Source organism: Hyperolius riggenbachi, chromosome 1, assembly GCF_040937935.1.
Source record: "Hyperolius riggenbachi isolate aHypRig1 chromosome 1, aHypRig1.pri, whole genome shotgun sequence".
In the NCBI taxonomy this organism is placed as follows: domain Eukaryota; kingdom Metazoa; phylum Chordata; class Amphibia; order Anura; family Hyperoliidae; genus Hyperolius; species Hyperolius riggenbachi.
Genome location: NC_090646.1, coordinates 447463970 through 447488012, shown reverse-complemented (window position 1 = coordinate 447488012; position 24043 = coordinate 447463970). Strand labels below are relative to the sequence as shown.

Genomic DNA, 24043 nt, shown 5'->3' with positions numbered 1-24043 from the left:
TAGTACACAACCAATTCATTATATCATATATTTTTTTTCGCTTCAGTGTCTCTTTAACTCCGTGGTTTGCGCCCGCTAGGTCTTAAATCACACTAACCAGCTTAGCTCTGGTTAGTGAATCAAGGCCTTCGCTTCCTGTCTCGGTTTAAAACACTGAACTAGCTGTGTTTTATATGCACAAAAACTAAACAAGCTAAAATAAAGTTTGCTATTAATCCTAGGAAGCTACAGGGCTAAACTAATGGGGTCCCTTCTTTGTCAAGAAAAGTTGAATGTAGTAGTGTTCTAGTGTTCCATCAAGATTGATATTGGTCGAGTACTAAATCTTTACATTAAAACCTGGCGGATGGACTATGAATCACAGAAGTGTCAGTTCTCCTTTGGAACTCTCTCCTGTACCTTGTCCACCATTTCCCTCTACATCAAATGTTGAAGCTCACTACTTCATCTGCCAGCCTCTTCATCTCCTCACCTAGCATCTCCACCAGCTACCTTCTAGTATATAATCTTGTAATGGCAGGGTCTTCTCTTCACCCTGGTGATTCTAGTGCCTGTCGTACTTAACCCCTAGACCACATGTGTCGAACTTCAGGCCTGGAGGGCCAGATCCATGCCAGTGTTTAGGATGGACTGCGATAGAAAGGAATGTGTTCTACCTGATGGACCACGCCTTTCCTGATTCAGACCCATCAATTCATTTGAGCTGTATCAAAAATGTGTGAGGATCTCGGCCCTCGTAGGACCGGTTTGACATACCTGCCCTAGACTGTCAGCTATTTTTTTAACAAAAGCTGAATGCCAGTGCCAGCTATGTTTGTATTGTGTTAATATGATATATGGTCAACTAAGAAGGGGGGGGGGTGCATTTATGCAGTCTTATCCTCTCTGCAGCACTAATTTAAAAATAATAAAGAGCCTACAAAGATCCATATGGGGTACAGTTGTGGTCAGAAATTAAGGCATGGACAGTAATTACAAACTCATTATTCCACCCAAACAGGGCTGGTTCTAGTTAAAATGTCAACCCCATCCCTGTAGCATTAAGGAGGCAGTTTTGACAGGCAGACACTGACATCATAGTTCCAGGAGCTGGGCTGAGGGAGTGGTGACAGATACTTGGGGGCCCCTATGGATGCTGGGGCCCAGGGGCAATTGCCCATATGGTAGCGCCTGCCCTACATCCAACCATAAGCTGGCCTTGGCATCAAAAGATGGAATGCTATTATCTCACCTTCAGGTGCTGAAGATTCCTTTCTCCTACTGGACTGAGAAGTCAGTAAACCAACAGCAGTTGGCTGATGCTCTGGAGATCTGACCAGTGCGGACATAATAATTTGCTGCCTTGCTGTACCAGGTGTAGATGGAATAGGGTGGTCAGACACCTTCAGATGCGCAGCTGCAGAAGAAAGCAAATGTTCATAAGATTATCTATGGGTTATTAAAGAATACCCAAGCAGCTCATGGTGACACAGATCCACTAGGAAAGTATAGGGGACTAAAAGAGACCGAAAAGCCCTCCTACTAAAAAGCAACGCTCAGTGTAATTAAAGGAAACCAGAGACGTTATAATACAAAGATTCAATACATACCTGGGGCTTCCTCTAGCCCCATAAGCATGACTGAGTCCCTCACCGTCCTCCCGCGGTCTGCCATTCAGCTGCAATCAGCCCCGGTAACTGGTTCAGTCATGTTGTTCTGCACATGCAGAATACCCCGACTCAGTCGTGGGTCGGGACTTAGTTGTGCTTATGGGGCTGGAGGAAGTCTCAGGTAAGTATCGAATTTTTGTATTATAACGTCTCTGGTACACTTTAAGGCAAATTACACTAAGGATTATTAGAATACACTAAGGTTTTTCATCATAAAAGGCAAAAGAGAAATGTTGCAGCTAAGATTAGTTTTCATAGAAGGTGGTCAGTAATAGCAGTATTCAAAGTAGTCCGATGACAAATACTTTGAAGTAAACCTGTAACAAGAGAAACATGGAGGCCAAACACTACTGAAGTCTACTGTGAAAGACACTGGTTTCCTGATTACACTGTTGGTCATATGGGCACGCACGCACGCACGCACGCGCACACACACACACACACACACACACGCACGCACGCACGCACGCACACACACACACACACACACCTGTGATATTTTGAAATCTTTTCAAATAAAAAACTGATGAAGGTGGAACTAGAACTACATTTCCATTATACTGAACTGTGTTGTTACTAGTGAGCCTGATAGCACATCATCCCACATGCTGTTAGACACTAAAATAATTGCATGGTGTGCAACAGCTTTTGTTCCTCATGTCTCCTGGCCTTTCTGCTACAGCTTGTAGCTGTGCTGCAAATTAACCCTGATAAGAGCAACAGCAGGGCACAAAAATTACTACTACACTTGGAGGACTAGATTAATCCATGACAACACTACCAAGTTTGTTAATTTTGACTCAACTATATATTACATAATTGTTTACATGGGCATTTATTGTAGTGGTTTCCTACATTTTCTTTACTGAGCATTTATCCCTTCTCTATTGATGAGGGCAGTTACCATTTCCCCATTTGCATGAAACCACCAGATCTGCGGACAAAAAGTCAACTTTTGGATTGCAGGTTAAAACTAAATTTTGTATGGTGGTATTTCCGCTGATGCTTTCCATTTACCATCATGCTGGTAAAAATAACAGGTACCTTCCTCCCTGGCTGATCGGAGTTCTATCCTAGTTTTCTGGAGAGCTTCTTCAAGTTCTGCAGTGCGGGCTTTCTCCTTTTCCAAAGCTACTTTTAGCTCATTGTATTGCAAGGGAATCTGTGATGCCTGGTTAGGGTCATCTCTGCGCCTGCCAAACAAACCCTGCAACGCAAAGGAGATGATTGAAGAGTCTTAGTTAATATGCAAAAGAAAGCTATTAACACTGGATGGCATAAAAAGGGAAAAGGAAATATAGAAAAACAATATTATTTAATTTTCAATGCAGTTATAGTAATAAAACTCTTGACCTTTTTTTTCTTGGATGGCTGATCCATTTTTGCTTGCAAGAAATCAATGAGCTTTGTCTGCTGTGAAATGGTGCCTTCCATCTTCACCTTTTCATGGGAATAGAGGACCTAACAGGAAATTATCATGGAGGTAATTTATTAGATATGTAGCACATCGTGAGATGCAGAAAAGAAAAGAAGGAGCATTTGGTTATAGCAGTTTTAGCAATTCTCATTCTTTAAATTATGGAGATAGGAGGAGGAAAGGCACAGGAGGTAACCTACAGCTAGGTATATGACTGTCAGTGGGAAAAAAATCCCTAATTCGAGTTGTTTCTTGAGACCACTATAAATGCATGGGTCCAATATCGATACAAAACCTACAGTAAATCAGGATGCTAGACCAGGTTCCATCACCTTTCTTTAGCAAGGTGTCTTTTTGCCAAGCAAGAGATTAAGCTTCTTGACAATGGCTTAATTTATAATGAGTGCACTGTAAATTAAGTAAATTCCTACAAAACCCTAAACCTTTCATCTCAAGAGATTCAATTATTTTGTGTAGTCTATGCCCAAGTTTGTCTATTACTTTAATCACAACGGATCGTGACTATAACCAAGTCAAAGGTGCCCATACATTGGCAGATGGTCAACAGATTCAACTTGAGATAGATTCCTCTCTGATGGAATCTGATGAGAGGGGGGTCTATTTCTGCCACTGTAGAGCACACAGATTTCCAATAGAATTCAGCATGAAATCTATTGCAAATCTGTGTAGATGTCTCCACATGCCGGGCACCCCAGGTCTTCCCCATGCGTAATGTGTACCCCCCCGGACCCATGGTGAGCGTGGAAGCAGTGCTTAAAGGAATACTATCGATACCAAAGTGTTCTAAAATGACAGTGTGCAAATATTGTCTAAGTAGCTGTGTAAACATTTTCCTACTTTTCATGTTAAATATCAGAGGCAAAAGCTGTAATTTATTGAGGGTAGGATTTAGCTATATTAGGACAAATCAATTGCATAAGGGGTGTTTGCTTCAATGCACAGCCAGAGTTGCATATCAGACTACAGAAAGCAAATATCAAACATATCAAACTCTGAAAGCAAAAACAGTATGAAAAAGCTGTGACAATTAGTTACATTTCCTCTGCTTTCTTCAGACACGTCAGTCAGAAACACAGGACACAGGATCTGCAGCTGTTCTCTCTGTCACACACAGAGCTACACATAGAGTTAATTGATCAAGTGTGAGGGGAATTTCCCCTCTCCTCATGGCTCAGTCAGCCATCAGTTGTCAGTAAAGTTTGAATGTATATTGATAACAGTAAACAAAGAAGTTGCTACTAAAATGTATACACCAGTAATTAGCAGCACTTCCCGAACAATTCCTGTGTCAATTGAAAAAAATATGTGAATCGATAGTATTCCTTTAAAGGAGTTACATGAGTTGCCGTCATGTCATGGGACACAGGTACCTCGTTCCAATGGAGAAAATACGGAACACTATAGGGGGTACAGACAGGTGAGCTTGAAGAGACACTGTAACGAGAAAAATGTCCCCTGTGGGTACTCACCTCGGGAGGGGGAAGCCTCTGGATGCTAATGAGGCTTCCCCTGTCCTCCTCTGTCCCACGGGGGTCTCGCTGCAACCCTTCAAAGCCGGCGCGACAAATCAGACAGCATGTTCAATATTTACCTTTCCAGGCTCCAGCGGGGGCGCTGTTTCGGCTCTTCTGACGGAGATAGGCGGAAATAGCTGATCTCCGTCGGGTCCGCTCTACTGCACAGGCACAGGAGACTTGCGCAGGCGCAGTAGAGCGGCCCGACGGAGATCGGCAATTTCCCCCCATCTCCGTGGGAAGAGCGGATACTGCGCCCTCGCTGGAGCCTGGAAAGGGAAATATTGAACAGGCTGTTGGATTTGTCGCACCGGCTTTGAAGGGCTGCAGCGAGACCCCAGTGGGACACAGGAGGACGGGGAAGCCTCAATAGGATCCGGAGCTTTCCCCCACCCAAGGGGAGTACCCCCCAGGGGACGTTTTTTCGTTACAGAATTTCTTTAAGCACAGCTTCCACTCTCACCAGAGGCCTGGATGGGGGTATTTTACACATAGGGGGAAACCAGCCAGAGGTTTGCCAGTCATCAGGAAATTGAACACTGCTCCCAACGCCGACCTGACAGAGCCCTTTTGAATTAGATCTTTATAGCATGCTGGATTGATTGTTTCTATTGATTTTGGCTGGAAATCAATCACAATTTAATTGTGCAGCCACGTTGCAGCACTGACCTGCGGCAGATTTGATTATTATGACTGAATCTGCTGGATATCGATGCTGAATATCAAGTAATACATGGGCACCTTGCGAAGTATCTGGACCTACAGGCGCTATAACATTCATTATTTCACCTGGCATTTGTTGTGCTGCAAGCTTAGTAAAATGACTAACATCTGGATTTGTCAAGCCTCATTTATGAGATATCTTACCTGCATATTTTCCAACTGATATTCTAAGTCACTTCTCTCAGTTTTTAACAAGTCTGCTCGGTCCAAGGCTTCCTGAAGTCCTTGAGTGAGACGGAAGATGTGATTTTTCTGAAGATCCATTTGTTGCTGTAGCTTTGACTGCTGCTCTCAAAACATATTATACTGTTTTAGTACTAGAGTAAATCAGGAAGTAAAGGCAATTTGAAAATGATTGAAGAACTGCAACAGATAAATGTTGACAATACATCCCATTTTCATGTGGCTTACACAAATGTAAATCTCACACAACTATCGATCATTAGTCTAACTGAAGGCAAGGACAAGCGAACATGGATGCTCCACTGTGGGACTGGACCAGCACATCAGTTTAGATTTCAGGGGCCTGATTCACAAAGCAGTGATAACCAAGTTATCACGCCTAAAAGACTTTAGGCGTGATAACCTTTGCACCGCTGAGTTAGCACCGCTTTGTGCTGGTGATCGCACGCAAAGTCCCGTGCGCAATTCCGTGCGCAGCGCCCATAGGGTTCAATGGGCGCATCACCCTGTGCGCGCAAAACTTTCCGTGTGGGAATTTCGCGCGAGTTTCTTCTTATCACGCCTAAACTGAGTTTAGGCGTGATAAAGGGCTTTTCACTGGCGTGCAAACAGTTTGCACCGCTTTGTGAATCAGGCCCAAGGAGTGAAGCCTGTTAAAAATCATTGTGGAATGATGGCTCCATATGGAAGTCAGATTTATGAGTAGGTGGGAAGGTTTTAAAGAGACTCTGAAGCGAGGATAAATTCTATTTTTTAACTTGTATTCCTGTCACTGAGTATAACAGCTGCTAAACCGCCGCTATCCCGTGGCAAAACGAGGGATTAATACCCCCCAAATTCCGCTGCAAAAATCCACAACTTTCTTGGTCGTGGATTTTGCTGCTCCTGGAGGCAGAACTTTCACTTGTAGCTCTGCCTCCATGCGCGTCAATCGGCGCGCGGATCTCCGCCTCTCCCCCGGCCCTCTCTGTGAAGGAAGATTGATAGGGGCAGGGAGAGGCGGCAATCAGCCAGGATTGACGCGCTGAGAAGCAGAGCTACAGCCATTAGCTCTGCCTCATTCAGGAAGCGCTCCCCGGGCACCACGGAGGGGATTTGGGGGGTATAGACCCCTCATTTTGCCGCGGGATAGTGGCGGTTTAGTAGCCGTTATGGTGATGGACAGCAATACAAGTTAAAAGATAGAATTTATCTTCGCTTCAGAGTCTCTTTAAGTAGGAACATTAGTGCAATGTCTGCCTATTGCTGGTACTATTAGTATGTCATTGGTAATATGGTCAACCTAATCACTCTCTCAGTACTTTCAGTCCTCACCATAGAAGATTAACCAGTCCACCACTAAGGGGTTTTCCCCTTATGGACCAGAGCAATTTTCACCTTTCAGCTGTCCTTCTATTCATTCGCCAATAACCTAATCACTACTTATCTATATCTTGTTTTTTTGCCACCAATTAGGCTTTCCTTGGGGGGGTACTTTTTGCTAAGACTTACGCTAAATGCATTTTAGCAGGAATAATAAGAACAAAAAACCTTATTTCTCAGTTTTGGGTCATTATAGTTTTAAAATAAAACGTGCTACTCTAGATAAAATTCACACATTTATTTGCCCCGGTTATTACAACGTTTAAATTATGTCCCTAGTACAATGTATGGTATTTTATTTGTCAGTAAAGGTGTATTTTTTCAGCTTTGTGTTTGTTTAGACTATATCACTAATTAAAAGCCCTTATTTGCAAGAATAACACAGTAATATACCCTCATGACATACATATTAAAAAGGTTGAGTCCCTAACGTAACCATTTATGTATTGTTTTTAAATGTCACTTTTTTTATTACAAGTTTTTTTTTTTTTTTAGGGGTTAATTAATGGGAGATTTTACTTATTGTTGTGTAGGAGGTATAATTTTACTATTCGGACCACTTTATATTCCTCCTGGTACTGTGAACAGAACAGAGGAAATAGTTTATGTATTTGTGTATTTTTCTTCCACTAACCACCGGCATCTCATTGACGCTGGTGATCATTGATCACAGGCACTTTGATCAGTTATGAACGTGCGTTCCCATTCCGCTAACAGGCAGCGACTTGAACGTGTGCAGGAGCGCGTGCAGCGGCGAGCCACTTTTATCTATGCCCCTGGAGCTAAGATGAAGTCTCCAGGAGCGTAGATATAATGTAGTATTGTCATTAACTTTGTTAATGGAATGGAGTACATATGGAATAATGCAGACAGGTTTCACATACCTCTTCAAGCAGCCTCTGTTTCAGTTCTCGTTCAGTTTCTAGTTTCTGTTGTAAACTGCGTGCATTCATTTCCAGCATTGTATGTTTCTTTTCCAGATCATTTAGCTATGTGAGTGAAAAAAACTGCATAAGTGCTAGACTAGCGAGTTTGCTTCTTATCAAGCATACACCTAAGGGAACATGTGTCGTTTTATTGAAGCCTACTGTTTACCATACACAAAAACTGTTAAGGTGCGTACATGCGACTATAGTCTTTCGAAACGATAGTTCCCCGATCATTTCAAACGACGATCGTTTAAAAAAAACCTCCAACGATCATTAAGTCAAACGATGGATGAGCTAGATCGTTAAAAACGAAAGATCTGCCTTGGCGGATTTTTTTTAAACGACGATCGTTTGCAAAACTAGTACATCATTAGAAAACGGTCGTTCATACTAGGCTTGACATGCTCATTTTGTTATATTTCCATAGAACGTTTCATTTTAATGCGCAAGCGCAACACATGGTTTTCGTTATTTAACGTTCGTTCTATGAATGTGTCCTGTGACACGTTAATTGATCTATGATTATACCATAATTGTAATTTTAATGGACCCTAAAACAGGACAGAGTGTTTTTTTTTTTATGTGTTTTCAATGCTGTATTATCTAAATGCTCTACCTACATACCTACAGTATGAGTTCTCGTACTGTAATGTAATATATGCAACGTAAGTTCTATAGTGTAACTTACGTTTTAAACCGTTCGTTACGTGCGGGCAGAACTTCCTATGATGTCACTTCCAGGAACAGTATGTGACATCTTCACTGTACCGAAGATATACTGTAATAATGGCTAGACGTGAGCCAGTCGCAGAAAACACGCATTTTCCTGTATTCTACTGTGACGTTGTTCCGGATCGTTCGTTAAACTATCAGATCGTTACACACTTTTAAAAACGACTTTTGCTGAAATCATTCTTTCATCAATTAAAAGATTGTTCGTCGTTCACAACAAACGATCGTTGTCATATGTGTGTACGTAGCTTAAGTGTCAAAATTTTATTTAAAACAACTGAAAAAACATGACCCAAAAAATGTTCAGTTTCCTTCATATTTTTTTTTCTATTTCAAAATGTTTACTTGAATTTTCAAGTAATAAAGGGCTCAATTCCCTAAGTCTGAAAACCTGAAAACAGACCCAGGAAAAAGTAGACAGTGGGGGAAAAAAACAACAAAAGGAAACAGAAAGGGAAGGAATTCTTTCTCTACTGTTCAATTAAACGTTGCAAAAGGGCCCGGGTTTTCTGAAAGCATTCTATATGATCCCCCAGAACAGCAGCAATTCACTCCTATCTATATCTCCTTCTGTAAATGTGTTCACACATAAATCTGTACATTTTCGGTTCGATCCTGTCAGTTTTGTATGTATTTCTATGGCTGTGTTCACAACATAAAAGGTGTACATTTCCGGTCCAGTCAGGTAAATGTGATAGAAAACTGATGCAAAACTGACAGGACCAGAAATGTACAGATTTATGTGTGAATCAAGCCTTAACCTACCCAAAAACTAGCAATTGCTTCTTCCAGGACCTAGCAATCGTTTGCTTTGCCGCTACTAAGACAAAATTAGCCAGAATTCGTTGGGAGTGTATTTTAAAATGTAGTACTATCAAAGTTCTTGGTTTCTTCCATGCAATAATTGTATTGCATTCAGGTATAAATACTATTGCAAATAATCACTTATTCCTGGGATAGTTAAGATGCACAGAAAATGGTTTCAACACTACATGCAAAAAAACACAAAATGCCTATACTCTGGCAGTATAGTTCATCTGCACACTGTTCACTTCAAAGGGTGAATTCACTGCCTCTAATACTTTTAGCCATAGTCCCCTGAACAAGCATGCACATCATATATTTTCTGAGAAAAAAATCTGACAAGATCAACTGCATACATTTCAGGTGTGTGATTCAAGCACTAATGTCCAGAAAGATCAGCAGCACTGCCAGACACTTGGCATTGTTTAAAAAAAATAAATATGGCAGCCTCCAAATATGTCTTTTAGAAGCAGTGGATTAACAGGACAGCCAGGGAAAATGGACAGTTTAAAAGGAAATTAATATGAGCCTCCATAGATCTATCACTTCAGGTTCCCCTTAAAGGGGTTCTGTGGAGTGCTGAAATAAACAAAAACTGACACTTACTTGGGGCTTCTATCAGCCCCCTGTAGCTGTCATGTCCCGCGCCATCCTACTTCGATCACCCGTTCTCCGCCGCCAGCACCGGTCAATTATTCGTCTAACAAGACTAATAGTGCACGTTCCCGCTCACGCCTCTGGGAGCTTACTGCGCAGGTGAGTACGAGGTGTTCTTGTAATGCGCCTGCGCAGTAAGATCCTGGAGACGTGAGCAAGTGAGCACATGCGCGGCCACGCATACGCGTTAGACGCGTAATTAGAGGAGAACGAGTGATCGGAGGACGGCGTGGGACATGACAACTACAGGGGGCTGATAGAAGCCCCAGGTAAGTGTCAGTTTTTGTTTATTTCAGCACTCCACAGAACCCCTTTAAAGGATTTCCGAAGTGACGACAACAATCTACGTTTACTCACCTGGGGCTTCCTCCAGGCCCTAGCAGCCGTTTCAGTCCCTCGCCATAGCCCTGGTCCTCCTTGGTGTCCCGCTGGCCATTTGTAATGATTGGAGACTCTTCTGCGCAGGCACAGTACGCGCCAGATGATCTGGATGTGCGGGCACAAGTTCCTGTGCAGGCCAAAAGAGCTGACCAGCCCAGTGGGTCACCGATCATTGCACTCAGCCAGCGGGACACAGAAGAGAAGGACCAGGGCTGTGGCGAAGGACTGAAACGGCTGCTAGGGGCTGGAAGAAGCCCCAGGTGTGTAAACAGATTGTTGTCGTCGCCTTAGAAGTCCTTTAAAGGAATCGTCAGGCAAAAAAAAAAATGAGTTTCACTTACCTGGGGCTTCTACCAGCCCAATGTAGCCATCCTGTGCCCTCGTAGTCACTCACTGCTGCTCCAGTCCCCCACTGGCAGCTAGTTTCGTGTTTGCCGACCTCGAGGTCAGAGTACATTTTTACGCATTCCCGCTGGTGCTGGAGCATTAACACATACATTGTTACACGTTAGTGGTGCAATGCGTAAAAATGTATGTGTTCATGTTCCTGCACCAGCGGAAATGTGTAAAAATGTACTCTGACCCCGAGGTCGGCAAAAACAAAACTAGCTGACGGAGGGGGACCAGAGCAGCAGTGAGTGACTAGGAGGGCACAGGATGGCTGCATGGGGCTGGTAGAAGCCCCAGGTAAGTGAAACTCATTTTTTTTTTTTTTTGCCTGATGATTCCTTTAAGTCTGCAAATTTAATAGGCTGGTGGAGAATTTTCTTTACATCAAGTCCAAACAAATGATATTCTCCCATTAAAACAAGTAAAAAACAAACACACACACACAATTTTGACTTTAAAAAAAAAAATATATCCGCCTGACCTTATCAGACAGACTTTCAGTCTTGAGTTTTTGATCCTTTAGTGATTGCTGAAGAGCCAAAATCTCTGCTTTGTGCTCTTTGACTGCTAGTTCCACCATCTGGCGAGATTCTGTACTGCGCTGGTCTGCTCGTACTCTGAAAAAGTATTACCAATTAGAGAGAAAATGTATACGTTGGTTCAAATCTGTAGATTAAATATTGAACAAGGATACCAATTTCTTAAATTGCTACGAGGTTGATGACGATGTTTAATGGCATAACTCTTTTTCAGCAAAGACGGCATCCATTCTGCTTCCAGCTAACTTTGACCTAGGAATTTACAATGCATGTGTGCCAGGCAGAGCTGCAGTTGTGTGAACATTGAGTAAGGGCTCGTTTCCACTAGTGCGGTGCGAATCGCTAGGATTCCACCGCTGACAAAAACACATGCGGATGCGATTCCGCATGCGTTTTTTGCCGCGATTTCGCATGCGATTTCGCATAGGCAGGGTCTATGCGAATTTAACCATGTCACTGCCTGACTCAATTTGTATTACTTTTCATGCGAATTCGCGGCAAAAAACGCACGTGCGTTTTCCCTATTAAATACATGGGCTGCGATTCGCCTGCATTCCTCACGCAGGCGAATTCTGCGGGCCCTACTGTGCAGAAAAATCCTGCACAGAAAAACGCACGAAAACAATGACAAGTGGAAACAGTCCCATCCACTTTCATTGCCTATGCGAATTCGCATGCAGGCCACGCATGCGAATTCGCCCTAGTGGAAACGGGCCCTAAGGGTCTTATCTGTTTGTAATATATCACCCAACAACCTCTCAAAGCTCTGTTTGGATGTTTTGTTTCAATTAAGACATCATAATGACATGTATTTATGTTTCCTAAAAAAACATGTATCCCTTTGATGTTGCATGTACAGTATATAGCTGTCTTTAAGCATACAGGATTCAGTCTGACAAAGGCTCAAAAGCTGAAAGCTTACTCTTATTTATCTCCAAGTTAGCCAATTAATGGTATCACCCTGATTCAAAACTTCTTGCTTTTACTGATGGCTAACACAGTACAATATTCTGCTGCTACAGCTGCCACAACGCTGTTAATTACATGGGGGAGCAGAGACAAGTGGGAGGGAGCAGAGGCACACGGGAGGAGCAGGCACACTGGGAGCGCTCATTCACCCAGGAGGACATATAGGGGCACGCAGGAGGACACATAAGGGACACAGGAGGACACCATTTGGGGGAGAACATGTATAAGACGCTCCTGGAACATGGATGCACCAGGCTTAGTATAAATATTTTTGTTACCTGGTTTTTGCTCTCTCAACCTGGGTGCGTCTTATATTACGGAGCATCTTATACAGTGGCAAATACGGTACATGTTGAATCCTTTGGAGTTTCCAAGCTGGAGCTGTGCTATTGTTGAAAAAAAAAAAGCTACCTAATCACAACTTTTGAGCTGCTGTACTTGAATTTTGTAGACCGTGACCTACTTTGCACAAATGAGATCTCTCACTTTCTTGTTGAACTTTTAACTCTAGTTAAGTGTTGGTAACCAATTAACATTTATTAGAGGTAGAGTAGTAATTAGGAAGAAAAACCCCTTCCATATCATGCATATGCAGCATGGATCCTCACCTGCCCTGCTTCTCACTATCCAACAGTCTTTGCACCTCTCGAAGTCTGCACTCAAACTGAGTCTTCTCATCCTCTAGTGAGCTTCTCCAGTTCTCCCACTGGCGTTCTTTTTCAAGCAGCTCATCATTCAATGCCTCTAGATCCATGACCTGTTCCTCCAACATTGTGCATGTGGTTTTCAGAGCTTCCATTGTCTATAATCATAACATTACACAATTAACAGAAGATTCTTTGTAATTGTAGCCAGGATTGTGGCTGCATTAATCTAGCAAGAAGTCGATCATGCCTTTCTGGAAGCCATTTCTTCTTTTGCATACATTATTACAATTGTTGACATGAGAACTGTTGCCGTTTCACTAGCAGAATAAAAAAAATAGTTGGGATTACATGCCCCCTACCATTGCCACCAGAGGTGCTTATAATCTAAACCCGAAAACAGTAATAGTCCAGTGTCTATACCACAGGCCAGTTTTTCGAGGGAACCAATTAATGTATCAAAATATTTTAGTATGTGTGAGGAGACCAGTGTGCCTGGGCAGAACATAAAAACTCCTTGCAGAGTGTCCTAAGCAAAGATTCAAACCCAGGACCCCAGCAATAAAAGGCATTCTGGTGATATACATAACACTGGCATGTACCTAGAAAGACAGTGCTGTGCAAAAGCTATGGGCACTTGTGAAAAAATGCTGTAAAGTAAACCTGATTCTGCACAGAATGCAAAGCATAGCTCATATTCATTAACAATCTGTGGAAAAGTGTGGCTACCATCTAGAGGTGAAAACACTCTTTCATTGTGGAGTAGCTACTTCTGAGGCACTGTACCAGCAGGACAGAGGAGGGAGGAGACCGTGGATTCTTAAGAAGCTGCTCTCCTCTCCACGCTGCAGAGGACAGCTGCTGCTGCTGCTGCTCTCGGGCTTTGGTCAGGAAAACCATTCTATGCTGCCAGCATTAAATGCCAATTTTCGCAATCCCTCCCACATATACATGGTCTACCTAAAAGTGCGTACTCCCACTGTTCAAGCCATCTAAAACCAAGTATTCTAAACACGAGGAGAGTTGCATAATCCCCCATCCTCTCCAACACCTCTCTACATTATCCTCAGTTTTCGGACCTGCTCTCTACATGGACCTCACCTGCTTTAACATTGGAAAAGCCTAAAGGGGCCCATACACCTAAGGATTTTCCCGCCGATATACAGCCGTTTCGATCACAGTGATCTAAACGGCAGTGAAATTGCCGCGCACACTGCTGACAGAACGATCGTTTTCCGTCCGAAATCGATCGTTCCCGTCGATCCCAGTCTCCCCATCCGTACGGAAGATTTTCCTCGGTCGCCGGCGGGTCGGGAGTGCGTCGTTAGCGGCGTTCGAAAGCCCGACGACCGACGCAATGCAGTGGGTATACATTACCTGCTCCAGCTGGCGCGAGTCCTCTGGTCTCTGCGGTCTTCTTCTCCGCTCCGGGCCATTCCTGCTACACAGAACTTCCTGCCCCGACAGGAAGTTTAAACAGTAGAGCGCCCTCTACTGTTTAAACTTCCCCTGGACAGGAAGTTCAGTAGCCAGAGCCCGGAGCGAGAAGAAGACCGCAGAGACCAGGGGACTCGCGCCGGCCGGAGCAGGTAATGTATGCAAGGGGGGGTAGCAGCTCCACAGATTGTGATCGGTTTCAGGCTGAAATCGATTCACAACCTGTTTGCAGTAAAGGTGGCCATACGATCCCTCTCTGATCAGATTCGATCAGAGAGGGATCTATCTGTTGGTCGAATCTGATGGCAAATTGACCAGTGTATGGCCACCTTTAGAGATATCTTAAGATACACACACACACACACCACCCAAATTACCCAAATGATAATTTTTGATAGTTTCAGGTGAAAATCTAGTTTGTACAGCTGGATTGCTCTCACTAGATCAGCTTTGTAGTTGTGAGAGTGATGAGAAGTGATGAGAAGTTGATGGGAGGCACTGCTCTCATCTTCCTCCCTCTATATGACAAAACATGCTTGGCCAAGACCTAAATACAGCATCTGGGCAGTGCTCATTCATACTCTGCTTTCAAAACAATCACTAATATTAGCTTTAGAAAACAATTTAAGTCTCTCAAGTAACATTAACAATGTGCTATAATTCAGTGCAGTCCTGGCAGCATGCCTTGGCTTCTCTTCATTTGTGCCCAGAAGAACAAGCTTCTGGCTATCCAGGGGAATCAGAATCAGAACTTGCTGAACAGAATTACAAATCTTGTACCAGGGCAGAACAACATAAAAAAATCATGCCTGTTTCTGACTTGCAAGCTGCATTTCCCTCTCAGTAATTTCACGTCTCAGGTGGTCCACTTCACTTCTTAGTTGTATAATTTCTTCTGCAGCTCCTGAAACATCGGACAGTTGTTTGGTGAGAAAGAAATTTTGATCGTTCAGTTCTGCATTTTCTTCACTCATACGGTTAAGCTGATCTTCAAGGTCTGTAAGAACCTAAAAAAACAGGAAGAACAATATACACAGACATTATTTACTGCTGAAGAAAAAATCCACCTTCAAAATAAAAAAATAAAAAAAGTACTGTTTAGCTGAAGAACCAGGTATGTCAAACCTTGGAGAGCATGTAGAGGAAAACTTCACAACAAATTCTAATTGGTTTGAGGAAATAACATAATATTTGCAAACTGGCAGAGATGTCCTGTAATTCTCTACAGAATATTCCCTGAGGTTTCCCAGATTGGCTGGAAATGTGGGAGAGCCCCTGTGCCCTGGATGTTTCTGGAAATTATTCTATACATGCTATGATCATATTTATTCTACTAACTTTAATGCAAACTCAGAATCTGCAAACCTCTTAATAATTCCTAGTGCTTGTATAAAATCAAGAAATCTCTTCTAAGACACTTCCTCTCTACTACTAAAATTACAATTCTTAGACTGTGGAATTCCTCCAACCTTATTTTCCTCTGCTTCCTCTCCGCTGTCTCTAGAACTACTCTGCCTAGGGCACGAATATGGCTAGATACGGCCTTGACTTGTACTGAGGTCCTGCAGGATGGGTGGTGCCTGTCCTCACAGCATGTTTGGGAGATGCATTGCCCACCACAGGTTTTGCTACTGGCTCTGCATCTGTGAGGAAGGTGAAACAATCATCTCTGCTTTCATATAGAGTGTGTTGTATTTGAGTCTATGCTGCTGCATCCACCCATATCCGTGGCAGTGTGTGCAATTAGACAAGTGTAGAGAGGGCTTGGTGCTCCATCAAAATTTTAAAACAAGGCACCACGATCTGTAGTTATATCTCTATTAGTGTATTGACACAATTCAAAAATTGCAAGAAGTCATTAGGTTAACCAATGTAATAAGTACTCACTGAACAACTGTCCCGTAATGTATTAAACTTCCGTTCAATCTCATCCCGGTGTGACTAGAAAAAACAAAGCCAGATTATTAAGCGCTACAAAACATGTTTCAGAGATCAGATAAAAATAATGCTCCTACCTATTTATGCTTACCCTCAATGCCTGTATTTCCTCCTCTGCTTCAGCTGTGGTTTCCTCTAGCTCGGTTTTCGCTTGGTGTAACTGGTTTTCTAGAGCGGAACGTGCTGACTGTAAAGTGCCAATCTGGGATTCCCTTTCTTGTAATGTCAGCTGCACCTCTGTTAACTGCCTTTTTATCTCCAACTTCTGCTCTTCATGCTCCAAACTAATCTGAAAATAAAGGTAAGAGATCATTACTATACTTTAGAGGTTATGCAATTTCAAGTCCATTGAATATAGGATGGCCAGTGTACGACACAGGGACACAAAGAAAGACATGGTAGAGTCCTACTTTGTGTAAAAAGTCTAGTTTAGATAACCTTAAAGGGATACTGTAGGGGGGTCGGGGGAAAATTAGCTGAACTTACCCGGGGCTTCTAATGGTCCCCCGCAGACATCCTGTGTTGGCGCAGCCACTCACCGATGCTCCGGCCCCGCCTCCAGTTCACTTCTGGAATTTCTGACTTTAAAGTCAGAAAACCACTGCGCCTGCGCTGCCGTGTCCTCGCTTCCCCTGATGTCACTAGGAGCGTACTGCGCAGGCACAGACCATACTGAGCCTGCGCTGTGCGCTCTTGATGACATCAGCGGGAGCGAGGACACGGCAACGCAGGCGGAGTGTTTTTCTAACTTTAAAGTCAGAAATTTCAGAAGTGAACTGGAGGCGGGGCCGGAGCATCGGGGAGTGGCTGCGCCAACACAGGATGTCTGCGGGGGACCATTAGAAGCCCCGGGTAAGTTCAGCTCATTTTCCCCCGACCCCCCTACAGTATCCCTTTAAGTTGGATGAAGTTACTTGCATGGTTTTGATAGATGCGGGAATAGGCAACAATATAAAGCCATAAGGGTATGGTCCTTCAAGGCTGCTGTTTGGGTCATTGCAGACATAGCTGAAGCCGAAGTTAATAAAAGCGTGGTCAAAAATGTGTGCAAGTTAAATAGCAGCCGTCGGGGCCACCCGTTATGCTATTTAGCTGGCAGCTCCTATTAAATTGTTAATCATTGTTTGATTGTTAGTGGGTAGGTCTGACTAAATTATTCTTTATAGTTTAAAGTTATATGGCATGGTCTTAGGGTTAGACACCACCAGGGGGTCTTAGCGTTAGACACCACCAGGAGGGGGGGGGGGGTGTATTAGGGTTAAGCACCACCAGGGGGGTATTAGGGTTAAGCACCACCGGGGGGGGGGGGGGGGGGTCTTAGGGTCAGGCACCACCAGGGGGGGGGGGGGGGGGTCCTTAGGTTTAGGCACTACTAGGTGGGTTTTAGAGTTAGGCACCACCAGGGGAGGGTTCATTGTGAGAGTAGGGAGTGGTTAAAGTTATAGTGAAATATCAGCATTTCTGACAGTTCACTATATGAATCAGGTTGTAGAATATTGGCAAACCTACCAATATTTTACTACCACAATTAAATTGTTATTTACCACCGAGTCATTGCTCAGTAACTCCATATTTTACCTCTCGAAGTCTAGACTCAAGCTCCACAAGTCGTGCCTTATCAGTGTGCTCCTGGTTGTTAATTCTCTCCAGCTGTTCTTCCAACTTCTGATTCTGAGCCTCAATTTTCCCGGCCTGGGTCTCCAAGTAGAATTTTTGCTGCCGAAGTTCTGAAATCATCTCTTCCTGAGCTTTCCTATAACCATTACAAGGCAGACATTCAAAGAAAGCCACAGTGACTGAAACCACAGAGGTCATTTAAAAACAGTGGCCAAACTGCTTTCTCTTCTACTTTGGAATGAAGAAGCTAAAATGTTTGCCTGCCCTAGACACAATTACTTTAAAGCGTAATTAAATTATAAATTATAGTTTGCGTGAAACCTAATAAGTTGCCAAGATACACATAATAAAGTGTGCTTTTCTCATCCCCAGGGTCCGTATTCCACATATGGTCTTGAAAACCCCGCCCCCAGTGTGAAACTGGGCCCGGGTGATTTTTTTTTTCTTTCCAAACCATAGGTGCAAAGGATGCTGCAGGATTGATGTCATAACTCCACCCCCATGTCCACGTGATCTAATCCAGGCTGGCTGGTAGACAGACATCTGAAAAAAGAATTATAGCAAACAGACATGAAAATACAGGCTGCAGGCATACGAGAGATATCGTTGGCGGGAGACTTGGGCTCAGGATACAGCCGGTATATGGCTGATCCTGCTGCTGCACAAGTTCCCAGCCGTGTAAAATACTATTTCCTCTCTAGGCCACCATGGATGGTGGGGAATGAAATAATTAATTACTGTGTTTTAAAAGTAACTTCAGCTCCGCCTTCTGATGGCGCTGAAGTTACTCCCTGTGTGCTGCTATAGCGCTGGAATCACTGTGTTCGGGCTGCAGATGTTCTGCTGTCTCGCCTCTCTCCTACACACTGTGGAAAAAGAAGTAATTTGATTAAGGTAGGCAGAGAGCAGGGCAGGGAGGGGCAGAGTAGGGAATCTGCCTGGAAAGGAGGACACCATGCTGAGAATGTACTTTAGAAATAAGGAAATGCTACTACAGAAATAGATGTGAGTCTGTACCATCGACTACGATGTACCATATGTAAACTTTATATGTTCATCTAACTGTACACAGTGCATAGACTACATATATGTATTGCCATTCAAACCTTTTTTGGGGCTGGAGGTGCTCTTTAATAAATGAACTGAGTGCCACAATTACCAGTCCTAAAACACTTATCGATTGCCTTTACCAAATCGGACAGAAATCTATTGCCTCCAGCACGCACAAATGATCAACCTTCAATCAATTTCAGGCAATCTATCAACTCAAAATGTATCAAACCTGTTGGGAAATCTTCAACAAGTGGGAAAGGGGAGGAGTGGCAAGGTATCAGTCCATATCCAGATCCATATATAACTCACTTCAGCTGTCCTTTCACATTCACTATCAGTCAATCCAGCACAGGAATAGCTTGAGTTACCATCCTTGCGCAAACAAGGTTTGAAATCATGGAATCAATTGTGAATGTTCCATAGTGTATAACAAATCCTACTTTACCAATGTCAACTGTTTAGAAAAGTCACTATGTAAACAATCTGGGATTTTCAACAGTTAAATAATGTTGAAGTGATTGCATGTATCTCCAATAAGCTAAATGTTTTGAAGGGGGGAAAAAAAAAAAAAAAGAGATGCCTACACTCAACTAAAACAACTCTGTAATGTGTCCAATGCAATTCAGGCTTTATGTTTGTTTCTACTGTAAAAAAATGTGGTAAGTTAATTTTAATATAAGGGCTTAGCCGCTTTACTGGATTTGAGCCACACAATGGACTTTCTAACAAGTCTGGCATCACCCACTTGGAGAGAGGATGCGATTTAATTGAAAGCCCTGGTTTGTAGTTTTGGTTTTAGTGCACAGCATATCAGGCCTCGTCTAAGCAGCAGCACCGGGGATAGGTAACCTGGGGGCCCCTACCAAAGTCAACTCTGAGGGCCCCGAGCTGGCTGAAAACCCCCTGCCCACCACCACCACGTGGTCTCCCCAGCTGCTCCCCAGGGCCCCTGCACAATTTGTGGCTTCACTGTAACCAACCTGTCATGGGGAAAAAGGCAATTGCTCCTTTGCTTAATGGCAGCACCGGCACCGTAGTATATGGAATATATAAACTTGCAATGCGCAATATTTAGTGCAATGATTATAAGCCATTTTTGATTTATTTCATTTTTTCCGCCTTGCCTGTTGGGTTTGCAGTTTTGTGTCCAATGCCAAAGTCACATATGCTGCATGTCTCTAGTTAAAAGCAGGTCATATTCCAACCAAACTCCTTCCCCACCCCATCATCACCCATGTGAAGTAATCAGAAAAAAAGCTGGGAGGCAGTCTTTTTACTCTGAACACAGACCTGACACTGCCAATCTCCTTTGTGCTGCTTCTGAATTATTAAAGGGACTCCGAGTAGTGCAGAAACTATGGAAAGATGCATATCATTTTAAAGCTCTCTTTTTCCTCTTTCCAATGATATATAAACCGACGCCCTACGCCTTTTAGTTTTTGCTATTTTCGCGATCAAGATTGCCGCGGCCGCGATTTCAATCGCGAAAATAGAGAAAACTAAAAGGCTTAGGGCGACGATTTAGGTGTCGCCAGAAAGAGGAGAAAGAGAGCTTTAACCACTTAAGCCCGAAGGGTTGAAATTTTTTTTACATCCGAGCAACTTTCACCCCCCATTCATTTGCCAATAACTTTATCACTACTCATCACAATTAATTGATCTATATCTTGTTTTTTCCGCCACCAATTAGGCTTTCTGTGGGTGGTATATTTTGCTAAGAGCCACTTTACTGTAAATGCATTTTAACAGGAAGAATAAGAAAAAAATGGAAAAAATTCATTATTTCTCAGTTTTCAGCCATTATAGTTTTAAAATAATACATGCCTCCATAATTAAAACTCACGTATTGTATTTGCCCATATGCCCCGGGTATTTCACCGTTAAAATTATGTCCCTAACACAATGTATGGCGACAATATTTTATTTGGAAATAAAGGTGCATTTTTTCCGTTTTGCGTCCATCACTGTTTAGAAGCCCATAATTTATTAAATCATATTGATATACTCCTTTGACATGCATATTTAAAAAGTTCAGACCCTTAGGTAACTATTTATGTTTTTTTTTTATTATTATTATTATTATTATTGTAATTTTTTTTTTTTTAATTTAAACTTGTATGTGGGTATTTTTTGGTGTGGGAGGTAAACAGGGTTTTTTTTTAATATATTTATATGTTTATCTTTAAAACTTTTTTTTTTTAGGTGTAATTTGCTATTTGGCCACAAGATGGCCAGAATCAAAAAGTCCTGGGAGCGATCGATCTCGCTCCCAGGCAGAAGAAAGGAGACCAGAGCTCAGAAAAGCCGCAGCGTCTGAAGAGACGTTGTCGGCTTTTCTCCGGGGGGGTCCGATCAGCGAAAGGGATTTATAATCCCTTTCACTGATCGGTGGGCTAGCGGCCAGCAGCGGGGGCGCGCACGGGGGGGGGGGGGGGGGCCCGCGGGAGCGCGCGCGACCCGCGGGAGTGCGCGCAGCCCAACTGGACGAGAAATCTCGTCCAGTTGGGCTTAAGTGGTTAAAATGATATCCATCTTTCCATAGTGACACTGTATTACACAGGACGACTTTTTCCTAAAGTCAGCAGCTCCATTCAGCAGAAAAAGTCACCCTGTGCAATACAATGTAACTATGGAAAGATGGATATCATTTTAAAGCGCTCTTTCTCCTCTTTCTGGCGACACCTAAATCGTTGCCGTACGCCTTTTAGTTTTCTCTATTTTCGCGATCGAAATTGCGGCTGCGAAAATAGCGAAAACTAAAAGGTGTAGGGTGGTGGTTTATCTATCATTGGAAAGAGGAGAAAGAGAGCTTTAAAATGATATGCATCTTTACATAGTTTCTGCACTGCTCGGAGTCCCTTTAAGTCTCTATGGCCTGCAATGCAATTACAGCTCATCAATTTCCTTTATGTATTTTTTTGAATACATTCATTGATGATCTAACCCAGGGGAGCCCACACTTTTTTGGCTCGCGAGCTACTTTAAAATTTGCCAAGTCCAGGAGATCTACCAACATTTAAAAAGTGTTGCAGACACCCCCCCCCCCCCCCGATCATGAACAGCCCCCAGGTACAAGTGCCTCCAGTATAGGTAGCTATGTATAGGTCCCTTCAGCAAAGGTAGCTGGGTACAGGTCCCTTCACTGGGTACAAGTGCCTCTAGTATAGGTAGGTAGGGATAGGTGCCTCTAGCATAGGTAGGTAGGGATGGGTCCCATTAGCATAGGTAGGTGGGGATGGGTCCCATTAGCATAGGTAGGTGGGGATGGGTCCCATTAGCATAGGTAGGTGGGGATGGGTCCCATTAGCATAGGTAGGTGGGGATGGGTGTCAGCATAGGTACGTAGGGATAGGTGCCTCTAGCATAGGTAGGTGGGGTTGGGTCCCTTTAGCATAGGTAGGTGAGGATGGGTCCCTTTAGCATAGGTAGGTGGGGATGGGTCCCTTTAGCATAGGTAGGTGGGGATGGGTCCCTTTAGCATAGGTAGGTGGGGATGGGTCCCTTTAGCATAGGTAGGTGGGGATGGGTCCCTTTAGCATAGGTAGGTGGGGATGGGTCCCTTTAGCATAGGTAGGTGGGGATGGGTCCCTTTAGCATAGGTAGGTGGTGATGGGACCCTTTAGCATAGGTAGGTGGGGATGGGTCCCTTTAGCATAGGTAGGTGGGGATAGGTCCCTTTAGCATAGGTAGGTGGGGAAGGGTCCCTTTAGCATAGGTAGGTGGGGATGGGTCCCTTTAGCATAGGTGGGGATGGGTGCCATTAGCATAGGTGGGAATAGGTTCCATTAGCATAGGTGGGGATAGGTTCCATTAGCATAGGTGGGGATAGCTGCCATTAGCATAGGTGGGGATAGGTGCCATTCGCGTAGGTAGGATGGGTGCTCAAACACTTACTTCCCTCCAGCGGCGATGTCTGGTCTCCCCTCTCAGACTTGGAGCGCTCCGGCGGGCAGCGTGCTTGCATGAGGCGGGCATGCGTGCCCGGCGCCGCCTCCAGCCATGACGTCGCGTCATGGCCTCTTCAGCCGCGCCTCCTCTCTCCTCCCCTGCTTCCTATTGGCCAGCGGCTGGCAGCAGAATTCGATGGGACAGCTGCCAGCCGTAAAATGTGATGGGACGCGGCCAAGAGGCCGCGATCTACCAAATAGGCGGTCACGATCTACCGGTAGATCGCGATCGACCTATTGGGCACCCCCGATCTAACCTATCAAAAGCATCACACAATCTATTCCTAGCTTGGCTTCTTGACTCATGCTGCAGCATGCATAATCTGAACTAAGTTGTGGGAGAGTTAGCGGGCACTCGAGCTAGGCTGATATTAGCTGACACTGAATCTTAGGAGGGTCACCCAAAGACCATGTGCTCAAGACCATTAGAAGAAAAAAAAGTCTTTGTAATAACAATGGAGATGGAAATAAGTCTGGCACTATGGTTTAATGTAGCAACTTAGACACTACAGGTGATGGATAAAGTGCATACACAAACTGTGGCTTAGCAGTGAAACATCAAAAACGTAAGTCATACCATGGTGTCTAGATGGGTGCCCTGGTGTAGTAAGGAGGCAGCAGCTGTGGGTGCCGGTTGGTGCACGGCCTTACGACCGTTTCGTGTGGCAAACGCCAAACTTCTTCTGAGGCTGAAATGTGCACCAGGGCACCCATCTAGACACCATGGTATGACTTACGTTTTTGATGTTTCACTGCTAAGCCACAGTTTGTGTATGCACTTTATCCATCACCTGTAGTGTCTAAGTTGCTACATTAAACCATAGTGCCAGACTTATTTCCATCTCCATTGTTATTACATAATCTGAACTAAGCTCAGGCAGCTGTAATACACATGCAGTTTTCAAACTCATATTTACATAAAATAATTTTTTCCATACCGTCTGTATAAAATACTCACATGTTCCGCTGTGTAAAAAGATTGCTATTTGCCGCCAATTTGTTTGCTTCTGACAGTTCTGCTAATCTTTGTTCCAAGGACTTGATCTTTGACTCCAAGGCATTAATCATCTGTAAGATGTAAAGTGTGAGGAATTATCCACTTTGGGCACTTTATCCTATGTATGTGTGTTCTATAAT

The 24043-nt window shown here is 43.6% G+C and overlaps 1 protein-coding gene across 1 annotated transcript in view; it reads right to left on the bottom strand.

Annotated features, from left to right (window-relative positions):
• The window catches only part of CIT (citron rho-interacting serine/threonine kinase), a 150184-nt gene that overhangs the window by 31123 nt on the left and 95018 nt on the right, over positions 1–24043 (bottom strand). Inside the window, exons 16-27 of the mRNA XM_068243643.1 lie at positions 23865–23974; positions 17868–18042; positions 16381–16578; positions 16239–16292; positions 15161–15358; positions 12879–13072; positions 11244–11379; positions 7754–7858; positions 5469–5609; positions 3003–3110; positions 2694–2856; positions 1232–1396 (exon numbers count right to left, since the gene is read on the bottom strand). Coding sequence (XP_068099744.1) covers positions 1232–1396; positions 2694–2856; positions 3003–3110; positions 5469–5609; positions 7754–7858; positions 11244–11379; positions 12879–13072; positions 15161–15358; positions 16239–16292; positions 16381–16578; positions 17868–18042; positions 23865–23974 — 1747 coding nt within the window. The remainder of the gene's footprint in view (positions 1–1231; positions 1397–2693; positions 2857–3002; positions 3111–5468; positions 5610–7753; positions 7859–11243; positions 11380–12878; positions 13073–15160; positions 15359–16238; positions 16293–16380; positions 16579–17867; positions 18043–23864; positions 23975–24043) is intronic.